Below are 19,662 nucleotides of genomic sequence, written 5' to 3'. Positions count from 1 at the left end.
ACGAGATTTGATGGCAAGTAAAGCAGGAAGTAACAGATAAAAAGCCTACTCTAGGATTATAACACCATAGAGAAACATCGGTGGCCATTGCAAGGAGGTTAAAATTAAAATATTTTTAAAGTGTTCGGGACATTAAAAATTGTTGGAAATAATTGAGGTGATGATAAGAAGATAAATACTATTGGACATATTGTTTATAATGGACTTCAGAAGCCTTTAAAAGAAAAAAGAAATTTTTTTTAGAGAAAAGCAAAAAGTCGCGACTGCCATTTTGAAGGATTTAAAAAAAATTTAAATTAATATCTCGGTTGGGGAAGCTCTGACGATGGTGAAATTAGGCTTGTTGTAAAAAGCAAGCTCTAATCTTTTGAACTTGATAGTCAACTTTGAAATTGGTGAGATCAAAATTTTCGGTGTTTTTAAGTGTCAGAACACAAGCAAACCCATACAAGGGCTACTTCATTGGAGAAACTGCAGGATCAGTTAGAGGCAATGGAGGCCAGAATGATTAAAGGCATGAAAGACATGATAACTGCATCTAAAAAAGAAATTATAGAAGAGATTTAAAAAGATATGGAAGATCTCAGAATTGTGACATAGGAAACATCTAAGAAAGTGCAGGAGGTAGAAGGGAGAATGAAAGTACATGACTCCCCTTGTTGAAAATACAAGAAAAAGTGACAATCCTATGACTGTACATGACAAAAGAAATGGTGGGAAAGATCATGAACAAAAACTTTGAAAAGACATTGATAGTGGGAGGCAGCAGAGTAAGAATTATGAAGGAGTTTCCAAAGCAAGTGATAAATGATAGAAGAACATATAAAAAGCTGACAGAAAAATTACGGGACAATGAAATGAGGTTTAGATGGATAATACCCGAAGGTTTGAGCTTTGAACTTCAGGGGAAAAGAATCACAATAACAAATGCACAGGAACTGCGTAGATTTTATGAAGAACATAAAGAATTTGCACCATGATGGATTACAAATTATTGTCTTGGAATGTAAATGGACAAAAAGGACAACATTTCATTGGATTAAAAAGCAAAATTGTAATATAGTTTGTTTACAAAAAGTGCATATTAAACAAAAGGATTACAAATTTTTATGGAATAAACAATTGGGACTAGAATTTTATTCATTGGCTGAACAGAAGAAAAGGGGAGTGATTTTTTATATTAAACAAGACTTGGAGCCAAAATTAGTGTTTAAAGATAAAGATGGAAGATTTGTAGCAGAAATAATATTAAATGCAAAAAAAAAATTATTGGGACTGTATGCACCTAATGGTGCAAAGGATGCTTTTAAAAAAGACATTATACAACAATTTGATGAACTGACTTATGACCAAGTTTTGATAATGGGGGAACAATTAAGAATAATGGAACAATTAAGAACACACTGGATAGGTCTGGGGGTAAAAAAAATAATAAGGAAGGAAAATTGGCAAAGTCTTTTTTTGAATTGGTCAAATAAGAAAATTTGGAGGATATATGGAGGATATTTAATCCTGAAGTGCGGGACTATACCTTTTTTTCAGCAAGACATAAAACATTTTCCAGAATTGACATGTTGTGGGGCACTAAAGACTTAGGCCTTATAACAAAGAAAATAGAGATTTTACCTAAAATTGGAGCTGACCATAAGCCAATAATGTGGATTACAAAATTGTCTAAGAAGTTGAGAGATGAAGATTGAATGAAGATTTACTACAGAATAAAGAAATAGTGACATCTCTAGAAAATGAAACTAAAGCTTTCTTCCAAATAAACGATAAAGAGGATGTAGAATTTCACACTTTCTGGGATGCTTATAAAGCAGTAATGAGAGGAATATCGATTACATTGAATAACAAAGATAAGAGGGCGAAAGAAAAACAGATGTTGGACATTCAAAATGAAATAAAGAAAAAAGAAGGGGAACTGAGAAAAAGGCCAGGGAAAAAGAAAATTATAAGGGAGATTACAATATTACAAATGCAAATGAGACATTCGTTAAATAAAGAATTGGAATGGAATTTGAAAAGATTGCAGCAGAAATCTTTCAGAGGAGCAAACAAACCTGGAAAATATTCAGCTTGGCAACTGAAGAAAAAGAGAGAAAATAAAATTATTAATAAAATTGTGGTAGATGCAAAAGAAGTGGTTAGCCAAGAGGGAATAAAAAGAGAATTTTTTAAGTATTATGCCAAGTTGTTTAAAGGTGTTAAAATAAAGAAAGAAAAGATGGATGAGTATTTACAAAAGATAAAAATAAAACCCTTAACAGAAAATATGCAAAAAGTTTTTAATGATCCAATTGAAAAGATAGAAATTGAAGCAGCACTGCAATTTCTCTAGAAGATGGCTAGCGTATAGTTTGCCCAGAATACTCAAGAGGCTGATTGGCCTATAATTGGCTGGATTATCCTTCTGCCCGGACTTAAAAAAAGGAATGATGATAGCCTCTCTCCAGGCCTCAGGTAAATCCCCTGTCAAATCTATATATGAAAACAATGGGGCCAAGAGAGAGGACCACCAATCTATATTATCTTTCAATAGATCTGGGGGAATAAAATCAGGGCCTGGAGCTTTGCCTCTCTTGAGTTTACTGATCAAAGATCTAACTTCTCCAGCCATCACTGGAGGCCAAGGTGGCAGGTCTGAAAGGGCCTCATGAATCTGGGTAACTGCAGAATGGTGGGGATCAGAGTACAGCACTTGAAAAAATGATTCCCAATTCTTGGTGGTGACAAATGAGTCAATGGGGGAGATGTCTCTGCAGGAGTGGCTCGAGATCAGTTTCCAAAACCCTGTCAAGACCTTCTCCTTGGATGACTGTATAATGCTATTCCACAGCACTTTCATGGCCTCACGCTTCTTTGTGGCAATCAGTTGTTTGTATAATTTCTTAGAGCATGAAAGATGGTATTGTGCACACAGAGAATCAAGGCCCTCAGAGTTCTTATATGCATGATACGCTGATTTTAGATCTCTTCTTGCTTGCTTGCATTCTTTATCGAACCAGGGCTTGGAGACGTTTTTGAATCTACGATGTTGAACAGAAGCATCTTGAACCAGTAATGGCTTTATGAGTTGGAGGAGATGGTCGAAGGGGATCAGAGGGTTCGAGTCATGGGGAGTATCCATAATTAATTTTCTATTGGAGCAAGCATCCTCCTTCTCCAGGGCTCCCCTCACTGTTTGTGAGAAATTACAATACTACAAACGCAAATGAGACATTTGTTAAATAAAGAATTGGAATGGAATTTGAAAAGATTGCAGCAGAAATCTTTCAAGGGAGCAAACAAACCTGGAAAATATTTGGCTTGGCAACTGAAGAAAAAGAGAGAAAATAAAATTAATAAAATTGTGGTAGATGGAAAAGAGGTGGTTAGCCAAGAGGGAATAAAAAGAGATTTTTATGCCAAGTTGTTTAAAGGTGTTAAAATAAATAAAGAAAAGATGGATGAATATTTACAAAAGATAAAAATAAAACCCTTAACAGAAAATATGCGAAAAGTTTTGAATGATCCAATTGAATAGATAGAAATTGAAGCAGCAATTAACGCAATGAAAAATGGAAAGGCACCTGTGCCAGATGGATATACAGCTAAATATTTTAAAACCTTTAAAGAGGAGTTAATACCGAAATTGCAGAAGTTGATGAACATGATAAGAATAAAAGGGAAAATACCAAACACATGAAAGGAAGCTGTTATTCTGTTGATTCCAAAGGAAGATAGAGATGTCACGAATGTAAAAAATTACAGACCAATTTCGTTATTAAATAATGACTATAAAATAATAATAATAGTAATAGTAGTAGTAGTAGTAGTAGTAGTAATAATAATAATAATAATAAGTTTTATTTGTATCCCGCCCTCCCCGCCGGAGCAGGCTCAGGGCAGCTAACAGGACATGGTATACCATGATCAATTATACAATTCATAAAAGATAAATATAAACAAGAACCTTGGCAGAACGGCTTAAACAATATTTGGTAAATTTTATAAAGGAAGATCAAGCGGGGTTTCTTCCCAAAAGACAAATAAGAGACAATATTAGAACTGTTGTAAATATTGTAGAATATTATGAAAGACATCCAGAAAAGAAAGTAGCATTATTCTTTGTGGATGCAGAGAAAGCATTTGACAATTTAAATTGGGACTTTATGTTTGCAGTAATGGAGAAAATGGAGTTAGGAGAAAGCTTCATAAGAATGAAAAAAGCAATGTATTCTGAACAACGTGCAAGGCTATTTATAAACGCAGATCTTACAGAAGATATGATAATTAGCAAAGGTACAAGACAAGACTGTCCGCTTTCCCCATTGTTGTTTATAATGACTCTTGAAATATTACTGATGCAGATTCAAGAAGATAAAGAAATAGAAGGATTAAAAATAAAAGGATTTACTTACAAATACAGAGCATTTGCAGATGATATAATGTTTATAAATGAAAATCCTATACAAGCTACACCTTTGCTGTTAGCCAAAATACAAGAATATGGGGACTTTTTATTAATAAAGAAAAATCAAAACTTCTATGTAAAAATATGCAAATAAATAAGCAACAAGGGTTGCAGAGACTAACGGGCTGTGAATTTACCTCCAAGGTAAAATATTTGGATGTGGAGATAACAATGAAGAATATTGATCTGTTCAAAAATAACTATGAGAAGCTATGGCGTAAAATGGATGAAGATATGTTAAAATGGAATAAACTTAATTTGTCATTGCTGGGTAAAATAGCTGCAATTAAAATGAATATTCTACCAAGAATAATGTATCTGTTTCAAACTATTCCTATTGTGAAAGATAGTAAACAAATTGATAAATGGTAAGAATAATTTCAGAATTTGTGTAGGCTGGGAAGAAACCAAGAATCAAAATGAAAATTTTGACAGATGCAGAAGTTAGAGATGGATTTCAATTACTGAATTTGAAATTATATCAGGAAGCAGTTTGTTTAGTGTGGATAAAAGAATGGATAATGTTGTTAAATAAAAAAACTCTTAGCGTTGGAAGGTTACGGAAATAAATTTGGCTGGCACGCGTTTTTGTATTATGGAAAAAAGATGGACTTTTTTTCACCCCTTTTTTTCACCGCCCCATTAGTTTATTATCTATAGTGGGCAAATTGTATGCAAAACATTTAGAACTCCGATTAACTGACTGGATGCGCCTAGGCAACATCATAGGTCCTGAACAGATTGGCTTCTCCAAAGGCAAATCTGCTATGGATCACTGCTGCACTCTGGCCTTCCTTGCTGAAAAATATATGCATACCGGGTCAAAAAAATTATATGCTGCCTTCATCGATTTGAAGGGTGCTTTTGATTCAATAGATAGAGCCCAACTATGGATCAAGCTAGGTTACCTGGGAATGGACCCTCGTTTGCTGTTTCTCTTGAGGAAACTTCATTCTAATACCTTTTGCCAAGTGAAATTTTCTTCTAGCGGTGACTTGACTAGTATAAGAAATAATTTGTTAAATACGTGGATGAGATACAAGAAATATGGAGATGAGAGAAGACCGTTATGGATAGTGCCAGCTGAAGTAATAAAAATAACGGCTGAGATAGGTGAAGAAATGTGGTTATCATATAATCAATATTAAAAATACAAAGTGGCAAAACAGAATTGAAAACTGCTGAAAAGCTGAATAATAAATATGATTGGTTCCAAATGCAACAAATAAAGAGTTTGGTGGATAATGATATCAAAACTGAAGGAATAAGAAAAGAACAAACAGAAATAGAAAAAGTTCTGCTTGGAGACAATGAAAAATTTATTTTAAAAATGTATGAATTACTTTTAAAATAGTCTACAGAGGATGAAGTAGTGAAATCTCAAATGATTAAATGGGCAATTAATGTAAATAAAGAAATACAGATGGAAACTTGGGAATACTTGTGGAAGAATTCTATGAAGCTTTGGACATGTCAGAGTATTAAAGAGAACTGTTTTAAAATGATGTATAGATGGTATATGACTCCTAAAAAATTGGCAAAGATGAACAACAAGATGCCAGATAGATGTTGGAAATGTAAAAAACACGAAGGTTCTTTCTACCATATGTGGTGGACTTGTGAAAGAGCAAAAAAGTATTGGCAGATGATTCAACAAGAAATTTCTAAGATTTTGGGATATGAATTTAAGAAAGTTGCAGAGACTTTTCTGTTGGGATTACAAATGGAAAAATTTCCAAAAGAAGATAGAACTATAATTTGGTACATGCTTTCAGCTGCTAGGACATTATATGTGCAGTTGTGGAAGCAAGAAAAAATACCAGAGAAATGGGATTGGTTTGTAAAAGTTATGACATGGAGTGAAATGGACAAATTAACAAGAATCTTAAGAGACTATGATTTAGAAGTTTTTAAGATGGAGTGGAAAAAGTTCAGAAGATATGTAGAAAAAGTTTGGAAAATAAAAGGACATTGGACAATTTTTGAAAATGATTAAGTTTTTTAAAAAATATTAATTTTTGTTTTTATTAGTTAAGGGTACCTTTAAATATTAGTATTTTAAGTAAATAACACCGGCGGGGGTCAAGTAACAGGGGGAGGGGTGGGTAGAAAGTAATATATCGGATAGATAAAAGAAGTTATTAATGATGCAAGAAATATAATTTGTTACCATATGTTAGCAAATAAAATTGTTTTAACCATCTAATGTCTGGGACTTTTTCCTCCATTCCCATCCCAATTAATGTGAATCTGAGCCTGTCGATGTTCTGTCATGTCTCAATAGGTGCTGCAGTATTTGATGAAGTGTTTTTAATTATAGGGGGTGGGACACAGAATTCTGCTTCTTGGAAACTGGCATTCATTTAAAATTGTAATAGTTTTTAATTTTAAGTTGCTCTGTTCATCAGTAAGGCTTAAAAGTGTAGATGACTGGGGAAGGCAATGGCAAACCACCCCGTAAAAAAAAAGTCTGCCATGAAAATGTTGTAATGCAACGTCACCCCAGAGTTTGAAACGACTGGCACTTGTACAGGGAACTACCTTTACCTTTTTATGCACTGAATAAGTAAAATAAACTATCTGAGAGTTATCTCAAATATCATCAGTTTACTTTTTCTTAGGAATTCTAGTTATTATTTATTTATACCATTTCTATGCTGTCTGTCCACCCAGATAGGAATCCCAAGCTGATGACCATCAAAACATTTCAATATTAAAACAGCTTTTAAAATAAGGTGTATATAAAATAATTCAAGGTAAACATTTTTATTTATTTATTTATGGGACTTCTAACCTGCCCGTCCTGCCAAAACAGGCTCACGGAGGGTTACAAACAAACCATAATACAACATATAATTATAACATAAGAATATAAACTATAAAAGTTATCAGTATAAAACCATATGTATAAGCAGTGTTAAACAGCAAGATGATAACTACCTAAGTCTGCTCATTAATATTCTAATTCCAGTTCAGTTCAGATAATTCATGAGCAGTCAGAGAGCAAGTCTGGGCCAATTGCTGTAGGAAAGGCCACTCTATAAAGTGTCCATGGCCTTAGCAAAAAGCCCAGTGGAAGAGCTCCATTTTACAGGCCCTGCAAAACAGTAGTAGGTCCCACAGGGCCCTGATCTCTATGGGGAGCTTATTCCACCAGGTTGGGGCCAGGGCTGAAAAAGCTCTGGCCTTTGTCAAGCCAAACGGACCTCTGGGACTGCCAGCTGACGTTGATCAACTGATGTTAAGGTTCTTTGTGGGACATACGGGAAGAGGTGGTACCGCAGGTGTGTTGGTCCGTGGCCATTCAGAGCCTTAATGGTTAGAACCAAAACCTTGAACCTGATTCAGAACTCTATTGGGAACCAGTGCAGTCTGCGGAGGACTGGCTGAATATGCACCCATAAAGGCATCATAGTAAGTGTGCTGCATTCTGCGCCAGTTGCAATTTCCAAATCAGGCACAAGGGTAAGCCCATGTAGAGTGAGTTACAGTAGTCTAATATGGAAGTGACCATTGCATGGATCACTGTAGCCAAGTCATGGGAAGAGAGGTAGGGAACTAGCTTCCAAACCTGCCAAAGATGGGAAAAGGCAGATTTGGCAGCTGTCACACCTAGGCCCTGAACCCTGAATGCAGGCACTTAATGATACCCCATCCAGAGGAGGAAGACAGATTTCCCTGCCCAAGACCCCACAACTCAAGTACAGGACCTCCATCTTTGATGGATATAGCTTCACCAACTCTGTCTGAACCAACCAGCCATGGCCCCCAGTGCCCAGTCTAAGATGTCTGGAGGTGAATCCAGCTGTTCATCCATTAACAAATACAGGTGGGCGTTGTCTGCATAGAGAAGCATCTTTCAAATGGGATGCAATCTCTCATCTACCCAAAGAACCATTCTTACTCAGTAACATATTTAAGGATTACAACACTAGATAAGATTCCATTGAAAAATTCAGTCAAGCAGAAAGATTGACAAGTTAATAGGGATGTATCTAGTCTATTTTTTTTTTAAAGTTTTCCCAAAACTTCTTGAATACAAAGATTGCTTTAAAATAATAACATTTGGCAAATTAAGTTTACCTATAGTTTCAAAGCTCAACCCTTGGTTATTACTCCAAATGTAGTTCATCAATATGCATTACCAATTTGACAAGATTAAGGAAGGTATTGATATTAAAAATGATTTTAAACACAAACCATTTTTGAAATTTATTGATATTAATTGCTGGAATCATCTGTAATCTTTATTTTTTTTAACTTTTACCAACATTTTATTGAAATATTACAAAATATATATAATACTAAGAAACATTAGCAGCTTACAATTAAACATTGGCTGAAGCAACACAATCACATTCGCTCAAAACAAAATAAATTATAAAGAATTACAATAAAAATAGATATACAAAAACTAAGAAAAAAAATAAAAGCATAAGTCCTTTAACCCCATTTCTTTAATCTCCCCAATATTCATTAAATTACCACAAATGATTTTTATATGTTTAATGACAACTCTAGAGACCTTGGCTTTCATGCCTTGTTTGTTGACTGTCCAGGGCAACTAGTTGGTCACTATGTGAAACAGGATGTGTGATCCTGAAGGGCTGTTCTTATGGCAAAGGTAAATAATGAAGGTAAAGACACTGCCGCTTTAGTCAGGGTAGATATAATAGCATCAGCATACAACAATATTTTGAAGTTACGGATTTGACTCCAAGCCTTATATCACACCTAATATGATGCCCTTTTCCCAGCTTTTCCCTCCACCTGTTACATGATTCAACAAATATAGCAGGAGACAGCCTTGTCTTTTTCCTCAGTATAGTTGGAATGTTAGAGAAAAATTTCGTTTATCAAGTAAAGGTGTTCTGGGTTCATTATTAAACAGTCTTTCTTCAAGCTCAAAGCAATACAGTACCTCAAATAAGTATTTCCACTCAATTCAATCAAATGCCTTCTCAGCATCAGGAAAAACAAATATGGTTTCTGTATTACTTTCATCAATTGTTACTCCTTAATATTATCTTATTATTACAAGTAATAAATCCAATTTGATCTAAATTAGCATATTTTGCTATAAACATCCATTACCTTGTGTTAGTCTGTTCTTGCATTCTCATAAAAGTATGAATAATAATTTATATACTATGTTTCTTTCTCGGAGTGCTTCATAAAGTGTAAGGATTTTTCTAGGTTTAGTAGTATTTTATGATTGGATAAACTCCTGCAGTGGTTTAGTTTTTGCAGAACATTTTAACATAGAGAACTTTTACATCCTTTCCCCATCTATTTAATTTTTTGTTCTTTTTCAGTGTTATTTTAAATCTCAGTTCATTGTAAAATTCAAATATACTTATGATTCCTGTTTGACAGCATCCAGAACCATTTCCCAAGGTATCTTTCCCAGCCTGTTAATCTTACAAAAAAGAAAAAACCTTCACTCATTTTTAAGTACCCGTACATCCAGGGCCGGTCCTAGACTGTCTGGCACCCTAGGGAAGACTAATTGCTGACACCCCTCCCCTGCACTGATAATGTCATAGAGTCACATGGGGGCACCCAGTTCAGCACTCCCAGAAGGTCAGTGCCCTAGGCAGTTGCCTAGTTTGCCTGGTGTTAGGGCCGGCCCTGTGTACAACATGTACATTTATCAACAAATTGATACTCAATCTCCATATTCTTTTAGAATGCATAAAGTGTGAAAAATTCTGGACTATTGATAGGCGTAGTCATAAACTGTTCATTGATTGACCTATTTCAGAATTAATAATACCAGGTAAGAGATCATTACAATAAACTGCTTAAAAGTAACTCTTTTGGAAGAGATAATAAAAAGTATAAACCTTAATGTTAAGATTACGTTATCTCCAAAAATCTTTTAAATGCAACAAATCATGTCCAAGACAAAAATTACAGGGAAGGAAACAAGAAGTTTGGGAGTGTTAGATAGAATTATTTTTATCTATTCAAAAAATATTTACATTGTTAAAGCCTTTACCTGATGGGATATCTTTTTGCACAAAATTCACTATGTCGTTAAATAATACATTCATGCTGTTTTAAATTTGGAGCATACATATTGCGTGTTAACCTCCTCCTTCCAAATAAATGTTTCAGTACCAGAAAGTCTATTGCTTTCAGCCAAATGCCATTACAAGTTACTAAGCAGAAGGGTGGGGGGAAGAAATGCCTGCACAGATGCCTGCTAAAACTTGATATTCATATTATTGCAAGATCTTTGAAGTGATTTCTAGTCTAGCCTTTTTAGTTGATAGAACAGGGAGTTTTTTCGATGTAACTAATTTATCCAATTTACATTTCAAAATGAATACCTCAGTTTTGACCATTCTCTTTTGTATAACTGAATATTGACTGTTGAACGTGGACCCTTTCCACACAGGCTATTTGCCCTGGATTCAATACTACTGGGAAGCTGCTTTTTCCCTCTTTCCCCTTAGCATACTGGTGCACCTCCTTCCTCCAGAATTTTCCTGGCGTTTATCCAATATGCACAAACCTGCTTTGCTCCAAAGTTTTTGGAAAGATCTCAGCAAGACTTGGATGGCTGCCATGTGGGCAGGAAAGTTTGGATTCTCTTGGTTCTTGCCCATATGGCATTTTCCCCCAGGAACCATTCTTCTCTTTTGTTTGACTATCATTTTATTTATTTATTTTTATTTCATCAAATTTATATCCTGCCTTCCCCTAATGGGCTTAGGGCGGCTCACAACAATTAAAACAAACATAAAATTTTAAAACCAGATATACAATAATTTCCATACATTTTAAAATCATCATGTCCAAGATGTACATTGATATTCTGATTATTCCAATGTTTTTGGTTTCAGTTCTTTCAGTTCCATGAGATTGCCAGTGCTGTGGAATAACAGACACCTCCCCCTAACCATTGAAAGCAAGTTTGAACAGTTTGGTCCTACAGGCCCTGCGGAACTGTGGCAGGTCCCTCAGCCTGCTTCGACAGGGAGGGCGGGATATAAATCAAATAAAATAAATAAAAGATGTTTTTGGAGAGGACATTCCACAGAGTGGGGGCTATTACAAAGAACGCTCTGGCTCTGGTGATGGATAATCGAGCTTCTTTCAGTCCGGCGATCTTAAGGAGATTTTGGGATTTTATTTTTGAGATTTTATTGATAGAATATGATAACAACATGTGTAACAGCTTTTGTGCATTCTCAGCTTATTTATTCTCAGTCATGAATGAACTAGAAAAAGATCCTTGAGTGTGAAGAAATGTCACTGGAGACCAAGTCCAAGATAATTCTACTATGGCATTCCCCATTACTATATACAGATGTGAAAGTTGGAAAATGAAGAAAGCCAACAAAAAGAAAAATTATTTATTTCAATTGTGATACTAGAGGAGAGATTTACAGAAACTATGAACCACCAAAAAGGCAAATAAGTGGGGTTTAGATCAAATCAAGCCTGAATTCTCCCTAGAATCTGAAATTAAACATTGAGGCTATCATACTTTGGTCATATCATGAAAAGACCAGACTAATTGAAAAGACAATAATGCTAGGAAAAGTTGAAGGCAGTAGGAAAGTGAGATCCATCGTGAGATGGATTGACACAGTAAAGACATGGTCTTCAGTTTTCAAGACTTGAGCAAGACCTATTAAGGATTGGATGTTTTGGAGGTCATTAATTCCTAGGGTTGTTATGTCATACGCAACTTGACGGCACATAAGACACAAAAAGACATATCTTTTTCAGGAAAGGGGCTACAGACTTTTAAAAATGAAAGCTAGTAATTCAGAGAACCTGTTAGACATACTGTTACAAAGAAATAAGGTTATCTAATTGCCAGTATGGTAATAAAAACTGAAAAAGTTCTGGTGGTGTGGAAGGAGATGTCCTTCTATGGGGCACTAGGGCAGGGAAACAAAGGTGAAATCTGTCATGTGGAAGCCCCTTTGCCGCTGCTCTGTTTGGGGAAACTACATGCCTATCCAAATGTAGAAAACATCTTAGATAGGTGTTTTATTATTATTTATTTTATTAATAGTATGGCAAGAATGCTATGACTCGCCCTGAGCCCGCTTGCAGGGGATAAAGGTAATGGTAGTCCCCTGTGCAAGCACTAGTTGTTTCCGTCTCTGGGGTGACGTTACTTTCACAACGTTTTTGCAGCAGACCTTTTACGGGGTGGTTTGCCATTGCCTTCCCCAGTCATCTACACTTTCCCCCCAGCAAGCTGGGAACTCATTTTACCGACTTCAGAAGGATGGAAGGCTGAGTCAACCATGAGCCAGCTACCTGAACCCAGCTTCTGCCAGGATCAAACTATGGGGAGGGACAGTGGTTCAGTGGTAGAGCATCTGCTTGGTAAGCAGAAGGTCCCAGGTTCAATCCCTGGCATCTCCAACTCAAAAGGGTCCAGGCAAATAGGTGTGAAAAACCTCATCCTGAGACCCTGGAGAGCCGCTGCCAGTCTTGAGTAGACAATACTGACTTTGATGGACCAAGGATCTGATTCAGTATAAGGCAGCTTCATATGTTCAGGTCGTACTGCAGCTTTACCACTCTGCGCCACAGGGCTCTTTAAGGGGACAAACAAACAATTTTTTTTCCTTTTCCTGGGCATATTAAAGATCACAAATGGTCTAATTAAATGTGTGTTTTTGCAGTAAACTGTGGATTCAATCCTGGGAATAAGCTCCATAGAATAAAATGAGCTTACTTATGAGTAGATATATTTATGATTGTACTTTCTATTTTTATGTTGCCTTTTTAAAAATGGAAATATTTTCTTTCTTTGGAAACACCTTGCTAGAGTGTTGCTGCTGTTTCTTATATAGCCACCTGTCTCCTTAACAAGAGTTCATGTGGAAACTGGCCCCACCATGTTCAGATTGGAGAGTAAAGGGGCTCTCTGTTGCCTTTCTACTACAGAGGTTTGGGGAAAGGCTACAGTTCATCTAAGGAGAGAGTCTCACACATTTTTCTTGATGTCACATCTGTAGCTGAATGTATAACTTCCTCTTGGTCCTGCCTTGAAAAGGGTCTATATGGAAATTCACTCCCCCTAACTTAAGAAAGATAGAAAAGCTCTGCTGGATCAGACCAATGCTCTACCTAGTCCAGCATCCTGTCTCACATAATGGCCAACCAGTTCCTCTAGATGGCCAACAACAGGGCATAGAGGTTGAGGCCTTTCCCTGATGTTGGTTCCTGGCTCTGGGATTCAGAGGTTTAGTGCCTCTGAATGTGGAGGTTCCCCTCAGTCACCATGGCTAGTAGCTATTGATAGACTCATGCTCCATGAATCTATCTAATACCTTGTAAAGTTGTTGATTGCTGCAGCCATCATTATATCCTCTTGCAATGAATTCAGTTATTTGAATGGTCATCTCTGCTGGTATGCAATCTTTCCTCACAACTGGTTTATCTGAAGGATCTGAGTGGGAAAGCATGCTTTGCTTTTCATGGGGTATGTACATAGAGGACAGGGATTCGATCCAGTGGAGCACTTCTACAGCTGGAAGGATTCTTGCCTGCAAAGTGCAACTTCCTCTCCTTCCCCTGTTGTTCTGGGAGAACAGGGAACCCCCTGCAAAGGGAGGCCAGAAGATCATGCTTTGTGGATGGAAGTCCAATCTGCAGTGGATCCAAGCACATTTCTCCCCTGAGAAGAGGCACTGAAGCTTCCACACCCTGACTAAATTTCTGTAGACTTCTAGAAGGTTCTAGAAGGTGCGGAATCCCTCTATGTCACTTTACAAATGGTCGCTTGAATACCAGTTACAGATGATCATCTGTCCTCCCCAAATATGCCCTGTTTGAACTCTCTGTTTGTTTTTTCCCCCTAGATCATTCACATCAATCAGGAGTGAGCTGATTCCATATTTAGTGAGAAAGCAATTCTGCTCACCAGCACCTTTGCAACAAGGGCAAAGCAACAAAGAGCAGGATGAAAAGAAAAAGGATCAGAAGTCATTAGGTTAGTGTAAGATATAGAATTTTAGAAAATCTATGTGAGAAAGGAATCTGATGCATATGGAGCAGATATAAACTGAAATTGTGTTTGGAAAAATCACATTGAGGATATGGTTTGGATTCTGCAGATTTTTCTGCTGATGGAAGGGATTTCCATCAGCAGAGATTTTTCTCACCCACACCCCTACTGCAGCCCAAAATACCCACCCACCCCCCGAAATGCTGCTGCTGGGGACTGGAAATTCTCAAAAACAGCATGAAGCAGAAGTTGGGGGACTGCAGGAAGAGGAGGAATTAGCAAAAATTGCCCAATTTCTGTTAAAGGAAAATTACTACATGATCTAGACCTGTGCTTCTAGTGTAGTGCTTGCCTGCTATTTTTAAATCTATGCAAGGCTTTGGGCCAGTAATGTAACACAATGGCATCTAAAGGCTGAGTCTTTAAACCAAGGCCATAAAGCTCAGCAGTTCTTTTCTCCAGCTTCAGTGCAGACTGTACAGCACAAGGAAGTATACATGCAAAAATGTGCTATCCCCTTTTCTCAGTTATCCTTTTAAAATACCATACAATGGTGATCCATCTAATCTCACTTTTATGTGTATTTTTATAGATATCTATAGCTTCATGAAGGATGATAACCTGTTTGACTTGGATACAGACAACTTTTGGTGGAATAATCACAGAGGAGATATAAATGAAGTGTTCTGTGGAAAGAAAGTTCGTTGCTATGTTCATATCATGAAAGAGGGGCTGTGCTACCGAGTAAACACCCTTGGACAGTACATCGAAGCTAACAGACAGGTGAGGCAAAAAATGGCATTCAGCATAGGACAAGAACATTTGCATACTCATTTGTCTTTTTGGCTTGACAAAGGTGTAGGAAGGTTCACTGTTTTATGGTCACAAATGCACAAATCCAGAGTATTCTTCCTGTGGGCAACCACATAATCAGTCTGAAATGTTAAGATTTGGAGACCAGTAATTACTTCCAGTCCAACAAGCTCTGGTCATAGTGAGGAGTTGTAACAGGTGAGATTCAATTAGGGTTTCAGGGGGTTCATTTGCCAGGATAATTCAGAGAAGTTGTTTTGAGGGGTGCCATTAGGAGCGTGCGCTTGGAATATACCAAGCTGAATACATACCTGAAAAATACCTTATCTGTATTTTTTAGATATTTATTCAACCAAATCAGATTTTCTAGTCTGATTCGGCTACTGATCTAGCTGAGTCTGAATAAAAGGCAATATTATTTGACTTTTATTCAGGCTCAGCTGAAGCAGTGCAAGTTTACCCACCTTCTAGTGAACTCAACACCACTTCCAAATTCCTCACATATAGCTTGGCTTTGCAAAAGCCATTTCATAGAATCATAAGAGTTGGAAGGGAACCATCTAGTCCAACCCCTGCACAATTCAAGAAATTTACAAATCCTTCATCCATACACATACATCCTCAGTGACCCCTGCTCCATGCCTAGAAGATGCAAAAACCTCCAGGATCCCTTACGAAACTGGTCTAGAGAAAAATTGCTACAGTATGTCTCAGGGAGGAAAGGAGAAAGTATTTAAAGAGACATAGCCCCTTTAATACAATACAAGAACTCGTGGGCATTCAATGAAATTGCTGAGCAGACAGGTTAAAACGGATAAAAGGAAGTAATTCTTCACCCAAAGGGTGATTAACATGTGGAATTCACTGCCACAGGAGGTGGCGGCCACAAGCATATCCACTTTCAAGAGGGGTTTAGATAAAAATATGGAGCAGAGGTCCATCAGTGGCTATTAGCCACAGTGTGTGTGTGTATATATAAAAATTTTGCCACTGTGTGACACAGAGTGTTGGACTGGATGGGCCATTGGCCTGATCTAACATGGCTTCTCTTATGTTCTTAAATGTGTACCCTTCAGTTGCTAAAGTGTGCCACTGTTCTGCCATGACTTGAGGAGGAAACAGAAAGTATAAAGTCAAATAAATTTAGCAATACTGATTATTTCTTAAATCCCAGTATCAGAAATTTTGGTATATACTGTTATTTTTTGGTTTTGGTATATCCAAACCTGAAAAATAGTTTTTATAAATTTTTGTGCATACCTCTAGGTGCCATATTTAGAGATGCTGAACAGAAAGTGGTTTTGCCAAGTGGGAAGAAAGGATGTTTTGAAGTCCTTGTCAAGGCAACTCTCCTATTAATAAAAGCCCTAAGGGACTAGGGGCAATTCACCTGATCACCCATTGCTCTGTCAACCACCACTCAAGTTCCCTTGTATTCCATTGGCTGAGTCCACTCCTTACTGCTGCCCGCTGTCACATACCCACACTCTTTGGCATTCAGAAAAGAAAGTAGGCAATGCTGGCAGGGAGATGGCAAAGAGACAAGGAACAAAGGTGGTAATGTGAGTAGGTGGCAAGGCCTACCTAGCCACACAGAGCATTTTCTCAGAGGTCACTCTCTCCCTCCCTACTCACCTCAGCTTCACCCAGGACAGATGAGGATAGGGCCACTGTGAAAGCTGCTAGGCAGAGGGTGTTGCTAGGCAACCAAGCTTGGTTCTGTCAGTAAAAGAGGCCTCAGCTGCTGCTGCTGCTGATGATGATACTGGATTTATATCCTGCCCTCCACTCCAAATCTCAGAGTCTCAGAGCGGTTCACAATCTCCTTTATCTTCCTCCACCACAACATACACCCTGTGAGGTGGATGGGGGTGAGAGGGCTCTCACAGCAGCTGCCCTTTTAAGGACAAACTCTGCGAGAGCTATAGCTAACCCAAGGCCTTTCCAGAAGCTGCAAGTGGAGGAGTGGGGAATCAAACCCGGTTCTCCCAGATAAGAGTCCACGCACTTGGACTTCCGGGGAAGGAAAATGCCAAGCTGAGCTGCTTCTCATAACGGGAGCAGGCTGGAACTTCTGTTCGGGGTAGTGGAAGGGAAATGAATGTCTACTGCCTACTTTTCTCAGTTAGAGATTAGTCTAAGATATGCACAGAAAACTTTGAGGAGATTTACCTTGGCTAAAAGGGAGTCCCGGGGGGGGGGGTGCTCCTTTGAGGCTTTGAGGGGTCTCTGGAGAAGAGTTGCATTTTCATCATCTGCACAAGTTCTCAGAGTCATTTATTTAACATAAGCTCGACAGAATCCTAACTTTCTTGGACATTGCTAAACATCTAAAGCTACACAAGACCGGTGTGGATCTGGATAATTGGAAGAAAAGGTACAGATTACTATCTTTCATTCCGGGACTATTTGCAGTTAAACAGAATAAATTCAGAAGGTGGGAAATGGAAATCTAGAAAGCTTGGAAGGAGAAGGGAGGAAGAGGTGAAATTTGGACTTTGTAAATTTAAAGAACAGTGCTAAAAAGTGCGAAGGAATTTGTTTGATCTACTTGCGGTTTTGAAAAAAGAGCATCGTCACAGACCTGCAGCATATACAGTCAACGCAGGAAGTACGTCAAGTATCGTGAGATCTCTTTACCAGCGAAAATGGGATTTGGTGGCAAGTAAAGCAGGAAGTAGCAGATGAAAAGCCTACTCTAGGATTATAATATCATAGAGAAACATTGGTGGCCATTGCAAGGAGGTTAAAATTAAAATAATATTTTTAAAGTGTTCGGGACATTAAAAATAGTTGGAAATGATTGAGGTGATGATAAGAAGTTAAATACTGTTGGTCATATTATTCATAATGGACCTTAGAAGCCTTTAAAAGGAAAAAGAATTTTTTTTTAGAGAGAAGCAAAAAGTCGCGACCGCCATTTTGAAGGATTTAAAAACTTTTTAAATTAATATCTCGGTTGGGGAAGCTCTGAGGATGGCGAAATTAGGCTTGTTGTAAAAAGCAAGCTCTAATCTTTTGAACTTGATAGCCAAATTTGAAATTGGTGAGATCAAAATTTTCGGTGTTTTTAAATGTCAGAACACAAGCAAACCCGTACAAGGGCTACTTCATCGGAGAAAATGCAGAATCAATTAGAGGCAATGGAGGCCAGAATGATGAAAGGCATGAAAGAGATAATAACTGCATCTATAAAAGAAATTATTGAAGAGATTAAAAAAGATATGGAAGATCTCAGAAAAGAGACAGAGGAAACATCTAAGAAAGTGCAGGAGGTAGAAGGGAGAATGAAAGCACATCATCTTGTTGAAAATACAAGAAAAAGTGACAATCCATGACTGTAAATTTGTGTGGGCTGGGAAGAAACCAAGGATTAAAATGAAAATTCTGACAGATGCAAAAGAGAGAGGTGGATTTCAATTACCAAATTTAAAATTATATCAAGAAGCAGTTTGTTTAGTGTGGATAAAAGAATGGATAATTCTGTTAAATAAAAAACTCTTAGCACTAGAAGGTCATGGAAATAAATTTGGCTGGCATGCGTATATGTATTATGGAAAAAAGATGGGCGTTTTTTTCTCTCACCATTATATAAGAAATAATTTGTCAAATACATGGATGAAATACAAGAAATATGGAGATGAGAGAAGACCGTTATGGATAGTGCCAACTGAAGTAATAAAGATAACAGCTGAGATAGGTGAAGAAAAGTGGTTGTCATATAATCAAAGGTGGCAAAATAGAATTGAAAACTGCGGAAGAGCTAAATAATAAATATGATTGGTTCCAAATGCAACAAATAAAGAGTTTGGTGGATAATGATATCAAAACTGAAGGAATAAGAAAAGAACAAACAGAAATGGAAAAAGTTCTACTTGAAGACATAAAAATTAATTTCAAAAATGTATAAATTAATTTTAAAATAGTCTACAGAGGATGAAGTAGTGAAATCTCAAATGATTAAATGGGCAATTAATGTAAATAAAGAAATACAGATGGAAACTTGGGAATACTTGTGGAAGAATTCTATGAAGCTTTGGACATGTCAGAGTATTAAAGAAAACTGTTTTAAAATGATGTACAGATGGTATATGACTCCTAAAAAATTGGCAAAGATGAACAACAAGATGCCAGATAGATGTTGGAAGTGTAAAAAACACGAAGGTTCTTTCTACCATATGTGGTGGACTTGTGAAAGAGCAAAAAAGTATTGGCAGATGATTCAACAAGAAATTTCTAAAATTTTGGGATATGAATTTAAGAAAGTTGCAGAGACTTTTCTGTTGGGATTACAAATGGAAATATTTCCAAAAGAAGATAGAACTATAATTTGGTACTTGCTTTCAGCTGCTAGGACATTATATGCGCAGTTGTGGAAGCAAGAAAAAATACCAGAGAAATGGGATTG

At 37.1% G+C, this 19,662-nt stretch overlaps 1 protein-coding gene across 1 annotated transcript in view; it reads left to right on the top strand.

Annotated features, from left to right (window-relative positions):
* EIF2B3 (eukaryotic translation initiation factor 2B subunit gamma) overlaps window positions 1–19,662 on the top strand; it is a 209,080-nt gene that overhangs the window by 107,368 nt on the left and 82,050 nt on the right. Inside the window, exons 7-8 of the mRNA XM_060231736.1 lie at window positions 14,296–14,426; window positions 15,034–15,224. Coding sequence (XP_060087719.1) covers window positions 14,296–14,426; window positions 15,034–15,224 — 322 coding nt within the window. The remainder of the gene's footprint in view (window positions 1–14,295; window positions 14,427–15,033; window positions 15,225–19,662) is intronic.

The sequence above is a fragment of the Heteronotia binoei genome, chromosome 2 (assembly GCF_032191835.1).
Source record: "Heteronotia binoei isolate CCM8104 ecotype False Entrance Well chromosome 2, APGP_CSIRO_Hbin_v1, whole genome shotgun sequence".
Classification (NCBI taxonomy): Eukaryota; Metazoa; Chordata; class Lepidosauria; order Squamata; family Gekkonidae; genus Heteronotia; species Heteronotia binoei.
This window is presented reverse-complemented; position numbering and strand designations above follow the sequence as displayed.